This window comes from Mytilus trossulus, chromosome 14 (assembly GCF_036588685.1).
Source record: "Mytilus trossulus isolate FHL-02 chromosome 14, PNRI_Mtr1.1.1.hap1, whole genome shotgun sequence".
Classification (NCBI taxonomy): domain Eukaryota; kingdom Metazoa; phylum Mollusca; class Bivalvia; order Mytilida; family Mytilidae; genus Mytilus; species Mytilus trossulus.
Window position 1 is genome coordinate 62,942,890 of NC_086386.1, and position 15,565 is coordinate 62,958,454.

Here is a 15,565-nt window from a genome sequence, read left to right on the forward strand (position 1 = left end):
CATTATTTATTATTCATTTTTAAACATTGAATAGTGAAAAGTGAACTATTTCATTATTCATTATTGAATTTTGAATAATGAACTATGAATAATGGACGTACTTCAGAGCGGTCATTGTTGTCATATTTTTGAACATATATCAATAGATATTACGTTTTGCCAAAGTATGAACAAATTCTATCATTTTTATTTTAGACTCCCATACCACCTTAACAAACGGTAATATAAGACCTGGACAGCTCTCTATATTTTGTCAAAGCTTGCATCACTTATAAACAACATCAAAAGTTATATGTCGAAGTCTTTTCATTCTAATTAGAAGAGCAGACTAATTTTTCCTGAAAAATTGCATAAATAAGCAAATTTGATCATCCAATCGAAGAACAATTATTATTCTTATTTTATTTCTCATTTAATTAGTCGCAATCTACATCATCAAGAAAAATCAATTTCATACAACCTTAAGAAACTAATTAATTTCCAATAAAGTTACGGAAGATGCATGTCGTCTTTCTGCAACACTGATTATTTCTAAGAAGTCATTTTCTTTAATGAGCATGACATTAAATTCAATGTGGCGTTAAATGAATTTGTTATCTTGAATAATTTTGTAGCACCCACCTGTTAGTACATGGAGTGTGTCGGAATCAGGTAAAATATGAAATCGATTGCATCTTACATATCTCGATCTTCTGCATTGAAGGTACATTTTGATTAGAATTAATTGCAAGCACCTAGTATGTATATCCATAATCAGCACGTTCAATAACAGAAACATCATTGACACGTCGTAGGCGGCATCGTCATTAGTAGGACCGGACATACTTTTTGATATGTTACTTTAATCACACTATATCTTCAAAGATTTGTATATTACTGTCGGAAATTAATTTAATAAAAGACGTAGTAATATGTTACTCTGTTGTTTTGATGATCAGAGATATTAACACCCGATGGCAAATAACTTGACGACGAATTAGGAAGATGACAGCAAAACAGCAGAGGATTTAGCAGCCCTTAATTTGTTACCAAAAAGGAAATGCAGAAGAATTCAAACGGAAAGTAAGCTATTCATTTTCGTATTGATTAATAATTGGTAAAACCTAAACATAGATTTTAAATAATCACTACAGTCACAAAAGATGCTGTTTTTAGTCGCAAGTGAAATTTGATGGACAAATAACAGCTGCAATTTCTTTACTAATTAGTACTTAATTTTACCGTAAGAATTTCTGTCTCAGTTTAATGACACACGTTTTAATTTAGACTAGTACATGAAGGACTCGTTTAATACAGGGAATATGTGTTGGTTTATTTTATGACATGTCAATGTTGGTCAGGACAGGCACCGTTGTACGTAAAAACCGGCGAAGGTCAAGCAGTAAGGGGTCGACACGGAGAGGGTCAGCACCGACTGTTCTCCAGCCAACAGCGCCATCACCGTCATCCCATCTTGGAATCAATCAAAATGTTAGAACATACCTTACACCTCAACCGTCGCCGTCTAAAAGTGTCAACTTTAGTTTTGATTCAGAGAGAATGACTGCATCCGGTGCTAACTCGCGACAGGTAAGGAAATAGTGTTTTAGCTCATCCTTCTACCCTCTTCAATGTAGTGTTCGTAAAACGTATCTTCTTTGCTTTATTTCTTCAATATGCTTTTCGACATTTCATTGAAAGTAAAAGTAGATTTGAAAAAAAATAAATAGAGCATTCAGTACATAATAAGATGGAACGAATAACAAATAATAAAAACATACTATTTCGTTGGCATAAACAGCTATTTGTTTTTGTAATTTGATATAACTTTTTGTTTGCACCGGGATAGGCTATTAATTGCTTAAGACGTTTAAAAAAAAAGTAATATCATAAAAATACTGAACTTAGAGAAAAATCTAACCGGAAAGTCATAATCACATGGCAAAATCAAATGACAAAACACATATAAAACGAATGGACCAGAACTGTCATATTTCTAACTCGGTACAGGCATTTTCAAATGTAGAAAATGGTGGATTAAACCTAATTCTATAGCGCTAAACCTTTCACTTTGATGACAGTCTCATCAAATTCCGTTATAGTTACAATGATGCGGTAACTAAACAGACACAATGCATAAAACAGTCAAAATAGTTTAAGCAGTAATCATCGTGTAGCTGTTTTAAAAAGGAACAATTTTACAGAAAACAAAAACATCTATGTACAAACACATTCATTGATTCGCGTGTCTGACGTCAGAAAATTTTATACATCATATATTTTTGTCGTTCAATGTTTATACAAACAATTTTAAAATTCACATGGGCAATGTTAGCATACAGGTTTAAAAAATCAAAAGTATGTAAGAATTATTTTTTAAGAAATAGACCGAGATTTAAAATAGTCCAAAAGTTATATAGAATTTATAAGAATCCACAAATATTTCATTCCACTACGCGATCGAATACTTTTGACGATTGTGGTTCAACGTATTTTCTAACTCATAATAGAAATATATATTAAAGACATATAATAGAACAATATCATACTACCGGGATCTTTTACAGTACATAGTCACGTTGACGTATTAAGCTGTAATTTCCATTCCTTTTGAAGTATTTTCACGTAAAATGTTAAGATAATTCTTGTTCTCTCAAACATTTCTGCTTTCTAGTTTTGGTATAAATTACTCGTATAATAAGGAGTCCGTGTGCTTACTCATTATGACAAAAGCATTTCTCATGATGGCAATTAATTGCATACATTCTTGCTGAACATTCTGATAGAGCAAATTATTATGTTTTTATTTCGGAAAAAGTTTATGCGTCCCTTGAAAATCTTATCTTTATTTGATCTTCAAAAGATTTTCTATTTTATAATGTTTTATTTATTTATTTTATCTATTTATTTATTTATCACGTTCACAGTTTTAATATAGTTGTCTCGTTCCCTCAGCACGATACAAAATATATACAGATCAGTTAACAAAAACTAAAGGTTAATACTGCTGACATTGTTTATGTATTTGTTAACAAAAACCAAAGTTATACTGCTGACATTGTTTCTGTATTTGTTAACAAAAACCAAAGTTAATACTGCTGACATTGTTTATGTATTTTTGTCATTATACAACATAGTTAACCTTTGTCAAACTAGAATTTCATTTCATATCTGATTAAACAAGAAAATGAAATATAGATTACTTTGTTATCCCAAAAAAATCTGATTAGTAAAGTATTTATTTTACATTCGTATGGCTTTTACAAACCTATTAACGTTATGTTTTTGATTGGTACTATGGTGTGTGGAGTTGCTGATTTTAAAATCTGTTGTATGAGAAATTGCTTCTTATATAGTGGAAACTGAGCTTACATTCAGTGGCTATTTTGAAATGCTAACATATTGAAAACTGAATTTGAATTCAGAGGTATGAGGAATTGCTTCTAACATACTTAAAACTGATCTTAAATTCAGTTGCGTTTTGGAAATATTTCTAACATGCTGAAAAATAATTATTTTAAATTTCAGTGATGGGTGTCATTGCTGAATAAACTAAAAATGCTTATCTTGCAAAATCAACAAACAGTAAAAATAGCGATACAAGTTAAAAGAACATCAATTCATTCTTGATTTAATTTTCACCATTAAATACCAGTATTGAATATTGCATATAATTTAATTTGTTAATTAATTGACTCATTGATAAAGATCGGTAATGAATTTGTTGTAACATTATTGCCGTTCGTAATTTGGAGTTTTCTACATCAACTGACTTGCTTACCATTTCAAACACTAAAAATTACCGCAGATCGATTCGATTTTTTGGTAGATTTGCGTTGCTATTTTGTTGTGTTTTGTTGCTTACTCTTGTGTTTCTTTTCGTTGTTTTTGTCATAGTTTTGTTTGTATTCTCTTCGCCTTATGAGTACTGATTGTTCATTTTGTCTTCCCTTGGAACGTTAAAACTTCGATTGGTTCTGATAAAAACGGATTTAATGATAAATGACAAATCATTTTGCACACCTCCCAGGGTCTAATTAAACAGCTTTTGCAGGGACTTTCAACGTGAAGTTTGCGAGGCATACTGCATTTATCTATTCCAAAACTAGTCCGACAGATTTCAACAGAATTACTCATGTTCATTAAGGCAACAATTGTTATAATACACAATAGATAGGCATATCATTTAGGCAAGCTTGATCATAATAAATAGCAGAAAGGTCTGTGATTAAGGCAAGTCTAATTATAGTAAACTACAGGAAGTTCATTCTAGCAAGATTTATTATAACTAACAATATAAAGACCAGTTTAGACAATATTTATTGCAATAAACAATTATAGAAAGGCTCATTTACATGTCTCATTATAAACAACAAAAAGGTGAATCTAGGCAAACATTATTATTATAATAAACTATAAAAATACCCAGTCCTGCAAGATTTTATAATTATAATAAACAATAGAAAAGACCTTCCAGATTTATCATGATAGACAATAGAAAGACGCATTCAGGAAAGAATAGTAATAACAGACAACAATAGCCTTTTCTAAAAAGATTGATTATAATAAACAATAGAATCTAAAAACATTACTACATTAATCTCTAATTGAATAGTTCAAATATCGATAAACAATAAGTCACGTGTTGCTCTTAACTTAAGAGGATTTCATCGATGTTTACTTAGATAATAGGATTAATTCAGTAATGAAATACCTGCTATAAGCATATTACAGAGAATGCTTGACAGTGTGCAACACTCTGATAGCTTTAGCTAATATGATATGGAAGGAAAGATGCATTCTTGTTTCTTGTCTTAAAGATATTTAACAAAATTTCTGTTGAATATCGATATGATAAAGAAAAATCGTACACGAACATGACGAAGAGAAATTTGATATATAAAATTGAAATTTAAAATTAAAATCGGAAATCTCTGAATATAGTTGCAAAAGAGCGCTTTATAGACAATGTCGTGTTTTTGTATATTTTTTTGTAGGGGAGGGGGGGGGGGGGGGTGAGGGGAAACACCGAATCAATCACATAAAAAAGTCAATGTATTTCACGTGATTTAACACGTATCAAAATTTTGTTACCACTAGAATACAAAAATCAGTATTTTATTGTAGTTCTATTTATTTCAAGGTCTCCTACTGTCCATCTGAAATATTTCAAGTATGATTAGAAGGAGAACCAGTTTTTTTTCTTTTTGCAAGAATTCCTGATAGCAAAAAAGTTGATTGGCTAGGAAAAGTATTTGATCAGTTTGACTCCTATGAGGCAAAGGCGAATTTTTCGGGGTTGTTTGATGTCATTTCTGATACTAAATTACTAAGTCGGTTACTTAAACGATCAATGAGGGGGTTGCATTTCACTAAAATGTTTGTTTTTGTTTGTTTCAAATGTGGTGCTTTTGTCAGTAAAGAAGTGTTGGTACTGTTGGAATGCCACTAATGTTCATGAAACTCTAAAAATATGAATACGTGGAAAGACACCCCTCCAAAAAAAAGGAAGTAATTGTATTGCACCTATTACAATGATTACTTCTGTACATATGCAATCGCCCCCTCTCTATACCTTACAGTTCAAGCTTTTTTCAATGAGAGACGTACCGCTTGCATGAATGAGTTACATATTTATATTTAAAATTGTAAATTATCTTTTTTGGAGGTATCATATCAAGATAAACAAGTATGGCCACTTTTAACCACGTCACTGGCACTGACGGTCGTGATCTTAAAATCACAAGAAACTTCAAATTACAAAAAGTTGATTATGTTGTATATGCTTAGAATTGCCCGGTTAAGTTTTACAACAAAACACATGTACGTTAGCTTTCTTGTAAAAGAAATTCCTTTATATCATCATATTCTTCATACATGTACTGCTATTTAATAATTTTCTCCATTTATCTAATTCGTCGAAGTGATCTCAACCGCGAGACTACTCGTTTGAACTTTAAGAAAATTAAGATTACAATCTATCAGATCATCTTTTATTTTTACGTGCTCCACGTAAACGACGAACAACGAACAGAGAGTTCGTTGTTCGTCAATTTCACTGTAAGGTACATTTCGGCAACTTACTTGAAAATCAATCACGTTGCGATCAACAATCATTACTGAATAATATATCATTTGTCAATGATACGTTTGAGATTCGTAATCAATTGCGTCAAACCAGGAAGTATTTTAGTAAATATGCAAGCATTGGTTCAGTAATTTTGATAACTTTATAATTACCAGAAACTCGTTTCATATCACTTTAACTAGTCTATAACCTCGTCAGAGCATATTAACCATTATTGATGGTTATAAACATATTACATAGATAAGGATAACCATTATAGGAGACAGCAGCCAGACACATTATTTAATCCAATAGACTCCTAGAGTTCAATATAAACCATCAACAAACACTATACACTCTTAGAATACACAGTCTATGGACACTTGTATTGCTCTTGTCTTAAATGTACTTTGATTTTAAATAACATACTTTGTAAACGTCATTTGTATTTGACTTTTGGTCGAGAATGTACCAAAATCAGATTATTCGGGGCTTTGTCACGGTGTGACGTAATATTACGTAAGGATCACATTCAAAAAATGAGAATGGAAACTGGAAATGTGTCAAAATGACAACACTCGGACCATAGAGCAGAAAACAGTCCAAGATCACAATGTGTCTTTTGTCTTTGTTCTATTCTTTTCGTTAATGTCAAATCTATTTTTGTTTGTGTCAAATCTATTTTTGTTTATGTCAAATCTATTTATGTATATTTCAAACCAATTTCAGTCATACTATATAGAACTGTAAATGACATTTTTCATTACAATGTCGAAGGTTAAGGTAATGTCGACTGTTGACATCTGATAACAGTTCGGAAGAGAACTGTATGGAAACCTTACTTCGTTAGTTGAGGTGATGGCTTTACAACTGGACAAATCTAAATGAATTAACACAACATTTTCATGAAAACAATCTGTCTCCTCGAATGATTGTGCTTGCAACTGGTATGTATTTTTCTTCGCGAATGATAGCTGTCTTCCAAAATCTGTGTTGAAAATAATTGTTTACAGAGTGCAATCGATCTACCTACTTCTCACTAAAACAAGATAATGAGGTGAATGTCCTTTTTATTAAAGGTTGATTCACACTTATTTAATTCTGCAGCATGTTTTTGCGTCTGTTCCATGTCTTTTTAATGCCAGTTACCGGATTACATCCGGGGTTCTAATACGTTTATAGGCTTTTCTTATGTGTTTGTAATATTGTAGTTGGTATTTATGTCAGAACTTATTTGGAATCTGTTAAAAATAGTCATTTAATTTTGTAGAGTCGGTTCGTCTTATTTTATAGATTATCAAATTAATGATCATATTAGATACCACGTTTCTTGTTGACTACAGTATGTTGAAAACAAGAGTTATCCGTCAGTCTGTTTGGTTTAAGGTGACGTTACTTGCTGTTTTTGTGCGTTTGTTGGGTATACAATCTACTTCATCAAAGGTACGAATAATCGAATAGGGATAATCGCCGTGTGACTGTTAAAATAGATGTGCTAAATGATGCAATCAATATACATATATTTTTTAGCAAGGTTGGATAATCTTCATAAGAATAAAGACGGATGTTCGAAAAAATTTCAAGCAGTCACAATAACGTTGCCCTTTGAAAGATGCCAGGACCCAGTTAAAACATACAATATTTTGAAAATGAAAACAACACATTACAAATTAAGGCGTCTGAGGCACTTTTCTAGATTTATCTTCACAAGGAACGCTAAAAACCGAATATTTGAAGGTTAAAGATTTACAAATGCAAAACAGTTGAAAAGTTATTTGAAAACAGGGTCAAATTTATCAATGGAAACTGTGCATTAGGGAGTTAACAATTTATTAATTTTCGTAAAGAATTTCAATAAGTTAAAAGCAGATTGTTACGCTGAGAAACCATTGTCAACCGAGGCGAAACAGAGGTTGACACTGTCTTTTCGAAGAATAACAATCTGCTTTATCACCCTCTCAGGTATATATTTGTTTTTTTTCATTTTATACTGAATGTTCTGTTTTTACTGTCTATTATATGTTAAAATTCAAAACAATAAACTATAACGTCTCGTACATAACAACCATTTAAATGTAATGTTGTATTTGATAAAGTGCACCCTTGATGAAGCGTATCCATGAAGGGTAATAGAGAAGTTACCATGGGATAGCGTAAATTATCTACCTAGTATTAGCCAATCAAAATCTGGCATTATGACAAGTATAATACAAAAACAAATGTTTAGTAACTATCAAACTCCCGTGTTGAATTAAATTAATTGTATTTTCATATTTCGATTCTAAGATATGTATATCAAAATAATCATATAAATGAATTTTACATTGAATGTCAAAATTTGAAAGAGATGCATTCAATAGGATAACTTTTATCTCCTGAGACAATAGATATTCATAAGAAAAACTCCCTTGTCGACTGTTAATTAAAAGTTGACTAATGTCATTCATATAGACAAGGAAGCAAAATCCAATTTACGATGCCATGTAATTTCATTTCAAAGACAGAAAAATACTTTTTGATTAAGAATCAAATGCAATGAGACCATTATAATATAAATTCGCACTTGATTACCGTCGATATGACACTGAGAGTTAAAATCTGTCTTTCATCAGCCACAATTCTGGTCAGGCAATGCAGTCTGTTACTAGGAAGCACGAGTTATTACATAGTTATATGTTATATAAGTCTCTTCCATTTTGATAGGGCAAATCTATGAAAAAGAAGAAACGGCGAGGCGATATGATTGCCAAGGAGACAAATTTCTACCAGAAAAACATACTTAGATATTACTAACTATAGGTCATCCACCATTAAAAAACAACAATACATATAGACAGCTATAAAAAGCCCAAGAATTGAAAAAAGTAAAATAATTCAAACAGCAAAGAAAACATAACGGCCTGATACGTACATTACAATGAAAAACAATTACATGTATAACATACATTAGCTCCCACAAACCACAGAATTACAATTTCCACACTTGGGACTGACATAAACAGAAATGTGACGGATTTTAATTAGTTTGTTGGAGTCACATCCTCCCTTTTTTTCAACCTCGGACAGTTGTGTAATATTAAAATCTAGATAATGTAATTAAAAAAGGACTAGTGTACCTTTCTGGTATTTTCAGTCATCAGTTGATTTTGCTTCGTACCATATAGGTTAATTACAAGATTTCGTGCTAGCAAGAGGTTGACATATGTGTATAAAATTAGCAAAAATAGAAAAGGTACCATTTTTTAATAATTCATCATTTATCACTCCAATAATATCTTCAATATCTACTCCTTTAAAAAACAGAATCATTAAATATCAAGCACAATTAATCAGCTTATTAATTTTTGTGTTTAAGTTCTGATCGGTCCGCTCTAGAGCTATTATTTATCATCGTAGACCACACAATTAGCTGACATTTTCCCATTACCTTAATCACCTTGTAAACAAATGCAATACTGTAATATGTAGATTCTTGAACTGAGGCTGGACATTTTATTGTTTCATCTTGTAAGTTAATAGAGTATGGGGGTTGTGTAATGGTCATTATCGAAGAAATACAACTGTAGGACTTATTGGGTCATTTATAAAAGAAGAGGACAACAAATAATGTCTTTGATGGGATATTTTAGTTTTTGATGCATTTTTTTTTATTGGCTGTTTTCGGCTAAACTGTTAAACACTAATTACAGTACTCTCACATTTGAACTTTGTCTCTTTTTGATGTTAGGGGTTTAAACATTGCCTGTTATGTACAGGATGTGTTTTTGCAAGATATTCTGCTTTGTATCCCTCTGGTGATTACGAGTACCTTCAAATATGAGTTGTCTCATTGGCAATCATACCACATCAATTGATGATTTTTTAATTGAGTGTATAAACGCTTTTACAAACAATGGAGATGACAGATTAACATGTAATTGTATTGCCCTTGAAATTTGATTCCTCGCTAGTTCAGGCTTCAAAATGACTATGTAAAAAATAATAAACGTTTGAATGGAATTAAAAGAAAACCCTGTTCAAAATGGAAAAAATGCTGTACTTTCCTTTATGAATGTTATTATCTGAATTATCTCCACGAAAAAGTCAAGTTGATAATTTTCTGAAATAATCGACAGCAACTATGGTTTTGTTATAAGTAGATTAATACTTTTTACTTCATATGAAGGAGGTAAATTTTACAAATGAATTGTTTTCTTGTGTCATAATTTGCTATCTCATTAAGATACAGATCAATCGTTTCTGTTTTTTTTTCGATCAAAAATTGTGGGTGAACCCTTTCGAACTTAAGTAAGCTTGAAGATATTTTACATTTTAAATTCCATAAGGCTTCTGCAATTTTCATATGATCCAGCATGACACACAATACAACGAAAACGGGCAATGCATTTTTGTATACGGTATGCATAATCAAGGACTCGTATAAGATCTTCGTTTCAATTGAATTTGTATAGAGGTTTTATTATTGTACAGGTCACGAATATCAAAGAAACGCGGAATAACATTTTTTGTCGAGAAGTTTTATAGAACTTTTACTGTAAGACGTATCCAGGTATCAAGACTCCGGCTATACAATGTTACGTAAAACGTTACAGAGAAATAAATAATGTTATCTATACTTAATTATGCAAGATTCCTGTATTAACAAAGGCATGGCGTCACAAGGATATTAGAAGAAACATAAAGGCGGAGTAATATAATATCGTCTGCCATTTAATTTTATTTATACTTCAAAGAATTCTCTGTTTAATAGAATCGACGTCACATAACAAGGAAAGATGAAATTTTAACCATCAGAGTCATATCGTTTTCCAAAATATTTTTCGTTCATCTTCTCTAGTTAGAATGAAATAGAATCAAGAGGTAGAGTCATCGTTCAAGTTGGAGTAATACCGGATAATAAGATTCTATTTTTGTTTTACTTCAAAGTTTTCTCTGGTTACTATGGAACAGAATCAAGAGATGGATACACCGTTACCGGCGCTGTAAAATCAATTATCAAGTGTTTTTTTTTCGTGAAACTTCAAAAGTCCTCCAGTTACATTGGATCAAAATCAATGGGTAAATACAACGTAACCGGCGGAATAATATCCACAATAAGCTTTTCTCTTCGTGCAACTTCAAGAGTTCTCAAGTTACAATGAAATTGAATCAAGGAGTAGATGATGTCGCATAACAAGATTTTGTTTCGTGAAACTTCAAGCGTACTTTATCTATAAAGAAAACCACATTTCAAGGATTGATGAACATGGCACGGTAGTATTTCCTGGGCCAAAAGGGATATTGATAGCCTTTTTTTTTTTAGAATTTTCACCACTTTCTAACATTGCAAAAAATTCTGCATTCACAGTAAACTGAAATACTTTCATTTTACCATTCAGAAATGAATTTGAATGTGTATCATGACCGTTTGCTTTTTTTGCTGATTTTAAAAACCTAAGGCCACTAGTGCTTTTAGGTCTTTTATCTTGCAGTGAATACACAATTTGAAAAAAATTATCAAACAACTCATTTTCATCGGTTTGTTAAATTATTTCATATTTTTCTACACCTGCTTCATCCCTCAGTTTGGGAAAGTATGATCAGTTGATACTGCATTTTTTGTCCAATTCCACTGTTCAGATACATTAACTTAGGTAGGGTACACAAAAGAGCAACCTTAATTCTGGATCGCAAATACTACCGTGCCACCTGAAACGGCGCTGTTAATTTAAAGCTCAAAGTTATAACCGATAGTAATTGTTACCTGTGATATTTTGATTCGAAAGAAGATTTGATCTTATATGTTTTCTGATTGTGAAATTGATATGACAATAAAAACATAATGCGCAATGATTCATTGATTGACAAGATAGTATATGTTTCAGTAAAGGTCACTTCACGTGAAGTCTTTGATGCTGAAAAAGTGTTATTTCCAATAAATCAAAGCTTGCACGCACACAACGATTTTTGGAGCTCGCAAACTAATATTCAGGAAATTGTACATTGTTAAAACTACAGAGAAATCATGCGCCCGCTGCTTGTACAGTTTGATAGATCTTTCAAGAATGAAACAATTATGAAGCGTAAGTATGAAGCGATGTCTGTTATAACAATTAATTATTAAGATTGGCGTTGACTGCAATGTGCATTTCAACGGTTACGTGTTGTTTATGAACTACAATAATCTAGCATCAGCTTTCAATTATGCAAGATTGAAATTTGCTGTGGAGACTTAATTGCAAAGTACTTTATGAAACTACCGATTAATCTCAATTAAAATGTAGCCGCATCAATTCTATATATAGCGTCTGCGAGAAAATCAACAAGTATGGTTTACATGAATTTGACCGTTATGCAATGTCCGTTGTTTAAAAAAAAAATGTTGATGGAGTCCGTGTTACTGAAGATTTTTTATTGTGTTTTGTATACTATTGTTTGTTTGGTTTTTTTTATTTGCCATGTCATCATGATCATTGTCAGTATGATATATGTCTGTACGACATATCTAAATCAAAATAAATTTTATAACTGATATTTTGAAATATTAAAATTTTAAAATCCTGCAAAAATCATTTTTAAAATTTGTTAAATCGTAGTCATGGTTTTTCGTAACTCAAGATCAATTATATCACTGGAAGCAAAATTAATTTGAAGATAAGATCCGGAGTCATTTTGACTAGATGTACTTAAATTACGAGAAAAGCGTCGAGTTAAAATATAAAGTTTTATAGTAAAATGCAAATTTTGATGTTTAATTGTTCTCACAAGAGACACTTGTCTCTACATGAAGAATTATAACGCAGGTGAACAGACATGCAAATAAAACACACACAAGATGTTTTGTTTAGCAATAACCTCTCAGTTTTTAAGATTTTTGTTTGTGCCGCCACAGGGGTTGTTGTGTCCCGTGGATTACTTAACAACATGCATAGAATCGAGTCGATTAAGTCCGTGTTCTCATTAAACTAAACTCGGTGTTGTGTTAGTGTAATTCACAAGTAAACGAAACACAATTACGTTCCCATTGATAAAACTAGATGTTTACATGTAGTTTAAATCATGTTTTGTCTACATGCATTCGATAGTCAATGTAAAACTTGTGTGGTTCGCTGTAAACAAAACAAGATATTTAGAACATTTAGAGCATTTTACCAGGTATATTTAAAGAAGAATGAAATTAATATTTTTAATAATCATTTATGTAGTTTTCCTCTACCGAATTATTTGTCTAAACTCGATATATTAATTGGTTTGTTACGTAAAAAACACTTGTAAGTAGTCTTATTAGGGAGCAACCATTTAACTATATGCGGGAAGGGGGTTAGGGGTTTTTCTGTTCGACAAAGAAATTTTTCTTCGTGCATTGCAATAACATTTTTATGAAGTTTTCCAAAGCTAGCGATCAAATTATTTTGTTAAAAATTTTACACTATAAAGTATGGGGAAAATCTGGATTAAAATTTTATGTTTAGGTATTTCACATTCAATCTTGTATGGTAATATTCTTTAAAAAGCACGAAAATCATGTTCTTCTCATATATGCTATCATGGTATGATACAAAACCCTTAACGGTAGAGATTGTGCTTGGTATTCTATATACCGAATCCCTTTATTAATTGACTTTGATTATATAATTAACTATATGCGGGAAGGGGGTTATGGTTTTTCTGTTCGACACAGAAATTTTTCTTCGCATTGCAATAACATTTTTATAAAGTTTTCCAAATCTAAAAACTGGTAAAATGCATGTTCTAAATTTCTTGTTTTGTTTTCTGTTCGTAATGATATTTATATAAGATATAATCTTTCAATCAGTTTAATTGAGACCTGGAGCAGGCATGTCAGCAACTACTAGTAGTCCTTTTTTAATCTATGCGTCATTGTCATTTTGTTTTTTTTTAGTCTTTTGGTATCTGTTCTGACATCGGACTCGGACTACTGGTAAGATTCGTTTTACTGTGCGTATTGGTGTGTTTGTTTTTTCTACATTTTGTAAATATATAGGCGGAGAGATGAGCTATCACAAATCATGGTTTACCCCGACGTATGGTTACTGGTTCAGAAGCCTCTGACCTTCTTTTTTTAGACTTGTAAAGTTTTTAATTTTAGTTCATTCATATTTTTTGGAGTTAAGTATGACGTCAATTATCATTGAACTAATAGACATTTTTGTTAAGAGGCCACCTGAAACACGCCTATTGATGCTAGATTTTCTCGATGTATTGATTGGTGACCTTTTGCTGTGTTTTGCTCTTTGGTAGGGTTGTTGTCTCATTGACACATTCCCCATTTCTATTTTCTCTTTTATCCATTCAGTACATACGTATCAAGGTTTACTTTATATCATCAAAGTCAATATTTTGAAATACTGTAGAATCCAAATTGTGTCTGTTTGTTTGTCGGATTTTACTTGTTATTATGTCTTGTTTTATTTAAATTAACAAAAAACATTTACACTAAAAGTTTAACACCGACGTGGCTAATATAGTTAAAGAAGACAACTATTGTACTTGTACTGATCATGAATAATCCACGTACTAGATGTCTAATTACACTTAACATGCTTAATATAGAGCGATCTCAAGTTCAAATGTAGCTTTTTCTCAGTTGAAATAAAATAATTGGAAAGCGCTTATAAAACCTATATATTGAGAAATGTAAGTTTATTTCTGTTTATAAAAAGTCTTTTAAGCATCCTGAGATAGCGGCCTGACATTTCTGTTCGTAATGATATTTATATAAGAAATCTTTCATCTTTATACCCTTTATAATAAGAGTACAATTGTTGCAATTCCACGTATAAGAAAGGTTTTATATGGTTGCAATGTCAACGTCAAAAAACAGTTATAAAATATCCATTTGATAGAATCTTCATCCGATATTTCTATAAGACTGTCTCTCTTAAATGTTTAAATTAGATTGTAAGTTAATTTGTTCCGACGAAGATAATCATTTTAAAATAGTCGAAATGAAATTACAGTATACAAGTAAAACGTATACGGCTTTGCCCACTAATATATCAAGTAATAAGTAGTTATCTGTCTCTTTCTCTCTCTCTCGCTCTATCTCTTTCACTCATTTTTAGTACATAAATTTATTGGTATGAATGACTCCAATGACAGCGAAAAATGTTTCAAATACGCTTACAGCACGCTACTAGAAATATATGAAATATACGCTAATGAGACAATCATTTCCTACATTGTACATCCTGATAAATAAGCCTTCCATTAATAAAATATAATTTTAAATACTCCATTAACGGTTTAAAAGAGATTAAATACTCCATTAACAGCTAAAAAGCGAGGAAAATCAAAGCGATAATTGGGGAATGGTTATGAGATCTCATAAGATTTATAGTAAAGACAAAAAACGCGCCATTAGATATAAACATGGGCAAAAAAAATGTATATAACAATTCATTTCTAAAAATGGGGTGCTAAAAAAATAAATAGTAGAGAATAAACGACCAAATTTTAAACGAATAAAGAACCAATGGCTATAAAATAAATAAAGGATCTTAAGTACAAAGTATACGG

General features: G+C 31.3%; 1 protein-coding gene across 1 annotated transcript in view; it reads left to right on the forward strand.

Annotated features, from left to right (window-relative positions):
* The first annotated feature begins 887 nt into the window (after nt 1-887).
* Nucleotides 888-15,565, forward strand: part of LOC134696533 (uncharacterized) — a 44,529-nt gene continuing 29,851 nt past the window's right edge. Inside the window, exon 1 of the mRNA XM_063558374.1 lies at nt 888-1,569. Within this exon, the coding sequence (XP_063414444.1) occupies nt 1,324-1,569 (246 nt within the window). The 5' untranslated portion in view covers nt 888-1,323. The remainder of the gene's footprint in view (nt 1,570-15,565) is intronic.